The sequence below is a fragment of the Dipteris shenzhenensis genome, chromosome 28 (genome assembly GCF_047967505.1).
Source record: "Dipteris shenzhenensis isolate YYH24624 ecotype China chromosome 28, Dip_SZ_1.0, whole genome shotgun sequence".
In the NCBI taxonomy this organism is placed as follows: domain Eukaryota; kingdom Viridiplantae; phylum Streptophyta; class Polypodiopsida; order Gleicheniales; family Dipteridaceae; genus Dipteris; species Dipteris shenzhenensis.
Window position 1 is genome coordinate 41,152,519 of NC_141623.1, and position 8,691 is coordinate 41,161,209.

An 8,691-nucleotide genomic window follows, 5' to 3' on the forward strand; every position below is an offset into this window, starting at 1 on the left:
AAGATTAGTTGTCAAGGGGTATGCACATACATATGGCATTGATTATGAAGAAACTTTTAGCCCGGTTGTAAGGATGGCAACCGTAAGAGCAGCCGTTGCTATGGCTGCATCAAAGGGATGGTCTTTACATCGGATGGATGTAAAGAATGCCTTCTTGCATGGTGATTTGCAAGAAGAGGTCTTTATGGAGCAGCCAACAGGTTATGTTCATGCTGTTCATCTTGAGTTTGTTTGCAGGTTTAAGAAAGCCTTGTATGGCTTGAAGCAAGCACCTAGAGCATGGTCTGACAAGATAGGACAGTATCTTGTCACTATTGGCTTTCAGATTTCCAAGGCAGATTTCTCACTCTATGTGAGAAAAACAGAGAAAGGGATTATGCTGCTTGTCATTTATCTTGATGATTTGATCATCACAGGTGATAGTGATGAAGATATCCTTCATGTGAAAATGCTATTGAGGCAGAAGTTTGAGATGAAGGATTTGGGAGAGCTGCGTTATTTCTTGGGCATTGAGGTGATTAGATCACCAAGTGGGATACAACTCTTGCAGAGGCAGTATGGATTGGACATGCTGTCCAAATATGGGATGACAGGCTGTAAGCCTATTTCAGTTCCTTTGGAGCAGAATGTGAAGTTGAGCGCAGATGCAGGGGTGAGCTTCTGGAAGACCCTACTATGTACAGACGCATAGTAGGAAGTTTGATTTACATGACTATTACCAGGCCAGATTTGAGCTATGCTGTTGGGTTGGTAAGTCAGTTTATGTAGGCTCCAAGGAAACCGCATTTGGATGCGCCTAGACGCATACTCAGGTATGTGAATTCCACATTGTAGTATGGACTATTTTATGAGGCTGGGGTTCAAATACAGTTGCATGGATACACTGATGCTGATTGGGCTGGTAGTATTTCTGATAGACGATCTACTAGTGGATATGTGTTCTCTTTTGGGAGTGCTGCAGTCACTTGGAGCAGCAAGAAACAGCCTACCATTGCCTTGTCGAGGACAGAGGCTGAGTGTAGACATATACAAAGATATGACCTTGTAGGCTAGTCTAGTACTTGGTTTACTTTTATGTTCTACTTGGTCACTATATATGCCAAGTACTTTGTATTCTTATCTATTGAACATCTGTTGGAGCTTTCGTGTGTGAGCACATCCATTCACTGGTGTTCACTTTTTGTCTCCATTTGTGTTCCTTCAAGTGGTATCAGAGCGTCAGTCACTTGAACCGAGATTCAGCCTTGCCTTCCGTCTTGTGGCAAGTTCTCTCGTGTCCTCATGTTGCTCTCAATCCTACATTCAGCCCACTTTAGTTTCCAGCTCGTTTTTCAATCAGTTGTCGTGAAGAACTTGAGTTTTTTTGCTGCCCCGGGAAGTCTTCTTCAGGTCGCCTCTCTCCAGGACTTGGTCGATAACCAATGTTGCTGATTTTCAGACTTCAGCCCGAACAGCTTTAGATCAGGTCGCCTTCACTTCGCCCCTCTTTTTGAGGTCGCCCTTGAGCCCGGGGGCTTCTACTTTAGGTCGCCTTAATTTCCAGCACTTTCCGGCATCTCCTCTTGCTGTTTTTTACTGCCTACAGTAGTCTCCTATAGTTGCATTGATGCTCTTCTCAGTAGCAGCAGCCATCTTCTTCAATACAAGTTCATCTACTGCTACATTGGTGCTCTTCTCAGCAATTTCCAGCCCCGAATCAAACTGACATCCACCTCGGAAGCTCCTACTTCAAATCGATTTGCTTCAGTGCTCTTTTCTTGCTTCTTGGACACCCAAATCTTCTTGTCAGTTATTTGTCAGGAATAATGTCTCTTTCTGAAAGCTTTGGCACTATCACTGAAGGGGATAAATTGGAAGGATCAAACTATGCCTTGTGGTCATTTTGCTCCGCAACATTTTGGTTGGCAAGGGCTTGTGGGACATTGTGAGTGGTGATGAAACTAGGCCAGCTGCTGCTGCAACTAGTTCATCTTCATCCATCACATCTACATCCATAGCTCCTACTCCTGCTCTATTGGAGGAGCAAAGGAGGTTTGATAGAAGAAATGCCCAGGCTTTATCTTTGATATCCTTCTCAGTGAGAGGCACATTATGTCTACTATCAAGTCCTGCAGGTATGCTAAAGATGCTTGGGCTAAACTGGCATGTATGTATCAGGTCAAAAATGAAGCTAGAGTGCTAGCTTTGACAAATCAACTCAAGGAGTTGAAGATGGACGAAGGGCAAACAATTGCAGAGCATATTGCTAAGATTACTGATCGTAGAGATCAATTAGCAGGCGTTGATGAGGAGATAGAAGACAGAAAGTTGATCACTCTCACTCTCAATAGCCTGGCTCCGTCATTTGGCACTTTTGTTACCTCTTTGTCTATCATGCTTAGAGCTGCACCTGTCTCATTTGATGAGTTGGTAGGGCTGCTCCTGCAAGAAGAGGAAAGAACCTCTAATTTTGCTCATTCATCTCGCCAAGGTGAGCAAGCTCTTGCTATGCAGGGAAAGGGCAGATTTCAGTCAAAAGGAGGATACTTTCACAAAAAAAACAGCAATGGATTTCAGCCCAAAAGTGAGGCAAATGCAAGTTCTCAGGCAAGTCCCGCCTCTAAGAAAAAGGGTAAATGTAACTATTTTAAAAAGCCTGGTCATTACATTGCCGAGTGTCAGAAGAGGATTGCTAATGAGAAGAAGAGGGGGACTACAAACAGTAATTTTGTGGCACCTGCTGAAAATTCAAATGCCTCTTCTCATGCACATTATGCCCAAGATGACAAGGACTTTGCCTTTGGTGTTGTGGATCATGAGATCATTGACACAGGGGGGGAGCCCAGTATGTCACATGCTACACATGCTCATGCTCTTATTGAGCCAGTGTCAGAGGGTATTGATGCATCTTTGGCCACCACTGATCCTTGGTACTTGGATAGTGGTGCTTCTAAGCATATGACTCATCACAAAGATTGGTTTGAGGACATTATACCGATCCATGGCAGACATGTTGTTTGTGCTAATGATGCCACTCAGGATATCACGGGAGTGGGACATGTTCCTATTCTCTTGGATGGTTCAAGAAAGAAACAATACATCCGTGATGTTTGGTATGTTCTAGATTTGAAGAAGAATCTAATTTCAGTTTCCTCCATTGCTCATGATCAACATATGTTGGTAGAGTTTCAAGGCAGCCAATGCAGGATCAAGGATCCTAAAAAGGGTTATGCTATTGTGGCTACAGGCACTTATGAAAAAGGGCTGTACAAGCTTGATGCTCAGCCTTATAATCAGCATGCTATGGCTATATCATGTGTATCTCAGGGTGATTTATGGCATGCCAGGTTTGGCCATATCCATCCAGGGCTTTGACCTATTTGTTTAACAACAACATGGTTATTGGAATGCCAAAATTACAGCAGCTAGTTAATGAAGTATGTGAAGGGTGTGCCCTTGGCAAATTGCACCGCTTACCTTTCAAAAAGGATGGGAAAGGTGATGTGAAAGCAATAAGAGCATTGCAAATAGCGCACAGTGATGTTTGTGGCCCCATGAATGTTACTACTCATAGAGGGGCAAGGTACTTTGTTACCTTCATTGATGACTACTCCAGATTTACATGGCTCTTCCTCATGAAGAACAAATCCGAAGTGTTTTATTGGTTCAAGATATTCAAGGCTATGGCTGAGAATCAGACCAATTCCAAGATACAAACACTCAACACAGATAGAGGGAGAGAGTATACTTCAGAGGTATTTGCAAGCTATTTGCAAGCTATTTGCAAGAACATGGCATCAAACATCATTTAACTGTGCCATACACACCCCAGCACAATCCTATTGCTGAAAGGAAGAATAGGACTCTTGTAGAAATGACCAGATGCATGCTGAAATTCAAGAAAATCTCAAAAGGATTTTGGGGAGAAGCCATTACTACAGCCACATACATCTTGAACAGATGCCCAACAAAAGCTTTAGTTAACAGGACACCATTTGAGGCATACTATGGGTACAAGCCCAAGGTAAATCACTTCAGAATTTTTGGGTCGGTTGCTTATGCTCTAATTCTTGCTCAACATAGAACTAAACTTGATGACAAGAGTGTCAAATGCATATTTGTGGGGTATAGTATTGAGAGTAAAGGTTTTCATTTGTATGATCCTATTACTCGGAGGATTATTATCAGTAGAGATGTTGTCTTTGCTGAAAATGAAACCATGCAACCGGTCAATGTTGATTTGCCACCATATGATGATGTGCCTCTTGATATTGTTCAGTTTGATAGTAATGAGATGGAGTCTTTATCCTCCTCACCCAGTTCAGATTTGGTGCCATATGTTGAGGGGGGATTTCCCTCAAATGTTCCAGAAGGGCAGCCAGCTAGTGGGGCAGGACAGCCACATGTTTGGAATCCTTTACCTCGCCATACCAACACTGGTCCAGCCAGTGGTGGTGCTGCAAATTCAGTCCCAAAATGGGCACGGTTGGCCCTTAGAGAGGCTAATGTTCAGCCAACTTTAGGGAGGACCAGGACAGCCACAAGGAATACATCATCACAGGTGAATTATGCTTTGATGGCTTCAGTTATGGCAGCTGAAACTGAACCTCAAAGATTTGAGGATGCCATGAAACATCCCGCATGGCAGGAAGCCATGAAATCTGAAATTAGTTCCATTGAAAGGAATGCCACATGGGATTTGGTTGATAAGCCCATTGGGAAGAATGTGGTTGGTACCAAATGGATCTATAAAGTTAAGTACCATGCAGATGGCACTATTGAAAAACACAAGGCCCGGCTAGTTGCCAAGGGGTATGCCCAAGAGGAGGGAGTGGATTATGAGGAAACATTTGCTCCGGTAGCCAAGATGACTACCATTCGATCTGTCATCTCTCTTGCTGCAAGTTATGGCTGGCCTATCATGTCAAGACTACCTTCTTGAATGGTGATTTACAAGAGGAAGTTTATGTGCAGCAACCCCAAGGATTTGAAGTTACAGGACAAGAACACAAGGTTTGTAGGCTACACAAGGCATTGTATGGGCTAAAACAAGCACCCCGTGCTTGGTATCACAAGATACATCAGTATTTGCTGTCCCAAGGCTTTGTGAACACACATACAGAGTCCAACCTCTATGTTCTGCAAGAAAAATCAGATTTGCTGATTTTAGTTCTTTATGTGGATGATATACTACTCACAGGCAGTAGTAATCAGCAAATTGCAGCCATCAAAACAGCATTGTGTCAGACATTTGATATGACAGATTTGGGTCTCTTGCACTATTGTCTTGGTATTGAGTTTTGGCAAACCCAGGAAGGGATATGTATGTCCCAAACAAAGTATGCAAAGAGTCTCTTGTAGAAATTTAAGATGGAAAATTGCAAACTTGTGGCCACTCCATTGACCAAAGGACTCAAGCTTTCAAAGCATGACACAGTAGAGAAGTTTGATGGCACACTTTACAGACAATTGGTGTGTAGTCTTATCTATCTGTGTTCTACCAGGGCTGATATTGCACATGCCACGGGGTTGCTAAGTCAATTTATGCATTGTCCTACAGTCACACACTACAGTCACACACTGGCAAGAAGCCAAGCGGGTTCTCAGATATCTGCAGGGCACTCTTACTCATGGATTGCACTATGCTGCAAATTGTGACATTTCTCTGAGTGGTTTCACAGACTCAGATTGGTCAGGGGATATGGATGATAGAAAATCCACCACTGGTTATTGTTTTTCATTGGGTTCAGCTTGCATTTCTTGGCTCAGTAAAAAGCAAGACCGTGTTTCTCTTTCCTCTAGTGAAGCAGAGTATAGAGCAGCAAATGCAGCCACTACAGAAGCAATGTGGTTAAGGAAGCTTATGTTTGATTTGCATCATGCCCAACATGGTGAGGCCACTTCCATTTTGTGTGACAGTGTGAGTTGCATTGCCATTGGGAAAAATCCTGTCTTTCATGCCCGCATGAAACATATTGAGAATCATTATCATTATGTTCGGGATTGTATACAGGATGGCTTCATTGATCTTATCTATTGTCCTACTGAGGATAATGTGGCGGATATCTTCACTAAAAGCGTGTTAGCTCCACTTTTTACTCGTCACCGACACGGCTTGGGGATACGAGATATAACAACAATGTCAGGGGGGGTTATAAAATGACATTGTTATTCATGTGTTACCCCATAGGTTGCTATATCCTGATGGATGAATTTGTGCAACCATGGTACTTTAGTTTCCCTAGGTACTTCTGACACGTTTCCAGAGTACTTCAGTCATATTTTTGAGGGGGGATTTGTAGGCATATACAAAGATATGACCTTGTAGGCTAGTCTAGTACTTGGTTTACTTTTATGTGTTCTACTTGGTCACTATATATGCCAAGTACTTTGTATTCTTATCTATTAAACATCTGTTGGAGCTTTTGTGTGTGAGCACATCCATTCACTGGTGTTCACTTTTTGTCTCCATTTGTGTTCCTTCACTGAGTACAGGGGTGCAGCAATGGCTGCATGTGAGGTAGCTTGGTTGCATAAGCTAATCTGTGATAATGCATCAGTCTACAGATGGGCCGGTTGCCATTTATTGTGACAACATGAGCAGCATACACTTGGCAAAGAACCCAGTCTTTCATGCTAGAACAAAGCACATTGAGGTGCATTATCACTATGTGTGGGAGAAGGTTTTACTAGGTCTTATTGATCTAGTTTATGTCAGCACAGAGGATCAGGTAGCTGACATATTCATGAAAGCATTGGGCGCAAAGAAGCTGCGCAAGTTCAGAGACCTGCTTGGTGTGCAGGAATTGGGATTGAGCTCGAGGGGGAGTGTTGAGATATCGAGCTCCACTCGCGATATGCTAGGGTGACCGTTGTGTATTTATGTCACCGACTTGTTAGCTGGAGATGCGGTTGGTACACCGCCCACAAATAATAGCTGGATGACAGCTATCCTTATCTACTTTAGTTTGTGGCTCAGTTAGTAAGCCACCTTAGTTAGTTGAGTTTGGTTTGAGACCCACATATAGGGTTCTTCTATTTCTTTGTACTAGAGTTCTTTTGGCTTTCACAACTAAGAAGAGGAAAACTGTTTTCAGCCTCCACCTTTGTGTGTATTCCCCCATTGTGCTTGTGAGAAAGCCTCAAGTGAGACTCCTTCCCTCTCTCCCAATATCTTCACAGCAGCATATGACCAATTCTATGACAAGTGCAGAAGAAAGCAACGATGTGTGGTATCTTGACTCAGGTGTATCAAACCACATGATAGGTCATGCAGAATGGATGCAGGATGCAAGGAAATGGAAAAACCAAGATTTGTGGAGACTGGTGATGATACTGCACATCCTATTGTGCAGATTGGTAAAATTCCTTTGTCTATGCAGGATGGGAAAAAGAAATACCTGTCTGATGTATTTCATGTCTCGAATATCACCAAGAACCTGGTTTCTATTGGTCAAATGGTTGAGTGGGACTTGCAGGTCAGATTTAATCCTCATGGATGCTTTGTCGAGGATATGAAAAATAACGATCGCTTGATAGCAAAAGGAAAGAAGAAGGGCAGGATGTTTACGTTGGATGCGCATATGCCTGAAGTGAGTGCAGCAATGTTTACATATGGGACCGGTGCAGTTGCAGATATTGATATTTGGCATAAACGCATTGGTCATGTTAATGTACAGGGAGTTAAATTAATGCAGGCCTAAAATATTTTTACAGGATTGCCTAAATTCAAGGTTGGAGAAACGCATAAGGTATGTGAAGCCTGTCAATTTGGAAAATAGGCAAGGAAACCATTTCCTAGACATGTTCAAGAGAGTAAGGAGCCATTGGGATTGATCCACTCTGATGTGTGGACTACTAAAGCTGCATCTATTGGAGGCTGTCATTTTTTTTTCACTTTTATTGATGACTACAGCAGAAACGTTTGGGTGTATTTTATGAAAAAAGACAGTGAAGTTTTTGGGAATTTCAAAGCTTTTAAAGCTATGGTTGAAAAAGAAGCAGGCCTGCAAATAAAATGCCTAAGGTCAGATGAAGGGAAAGAGTACATCTCAAATGAGTTTGCAAGGTTCCTGTAGGAGCATGGCATAAAGCAGCAATATTCATGTAGTCATACCCCACAGCAAAATGGACTTGTAGAAATGAAAAACAGGCATATTGGAGAGGTATCTTGGGCCATGCTAAATGAAAAAGTCCTGCCAAATTTTTATTGGGCTGAAGCAGTTGCTATAGTAGTGTACATAATGAACAGGACTCCCACTGCAGCAATACATGGCATGACTCCAGAGGAGAGGTATACTGGTAGGAAAACAGATATTTCTCATTTGAAAATTTTTGGTTGCATTGCCTATGTTCACGTGCCAGATGAGTTGAGGTCCAAGTTGGATCCAAATGCTGAGAAGTGCATCTTTATTGGTTATTCTCTGCAACAGAAAGGGTATAGATGCTATAACCCTTCTACTTGTAAGTTTACAATGAGCAGAGATGTTGTTTTTGATGAGATGAGCAGCTGGTATAAACCAGTAAATGTGATTGATGATGTAGATGCACAAAATGGTAATGCTGCACAGAATTCACAGCAGCAATCACAAAATATTAGTGGACCTAGAGTGTCTTCTAGTAGTGGTTCACATACTTCAACATGGATAGGCAGATTGAGATCAGGAGAATCTCTTCAGAGCAATGCAGATAGTGGTATGCAGGTATCACGAA

The 8,691-nt window shown here is 42.5% G+C and overlaps 1 protein-coding gene across 1 annotated transcript; it reads left to right on the top strand.

Moving 5' to 3' along the window:
• The first annotated feature begins 2,148 nt into the window (after positions 1–2,148).
• On the top strand, positions 2,149–3,354 carry LOC147883574 (uncharacterized). The gene has a single exon (XM_087399519.1). It carries the CDS (start codon positions 2,149–2,151, stop codon positions 3,352–3,354), a length of 1,206 nt encoding a protein of 401 aa, XP_087255645.1.
• The last annotated feature ends 5,337 nt before the right edge of the window (positions 3,355–8,691 follow it).

Coding starts and splice junctions, on each gene's coding strand:
- LOC147883574 (XM_087399519.1), top strand. CDS start 2,149: ATGTATCAGGTCAAAAATGAAGCTAGAGTGCTAGCTTTGACAAATCAA.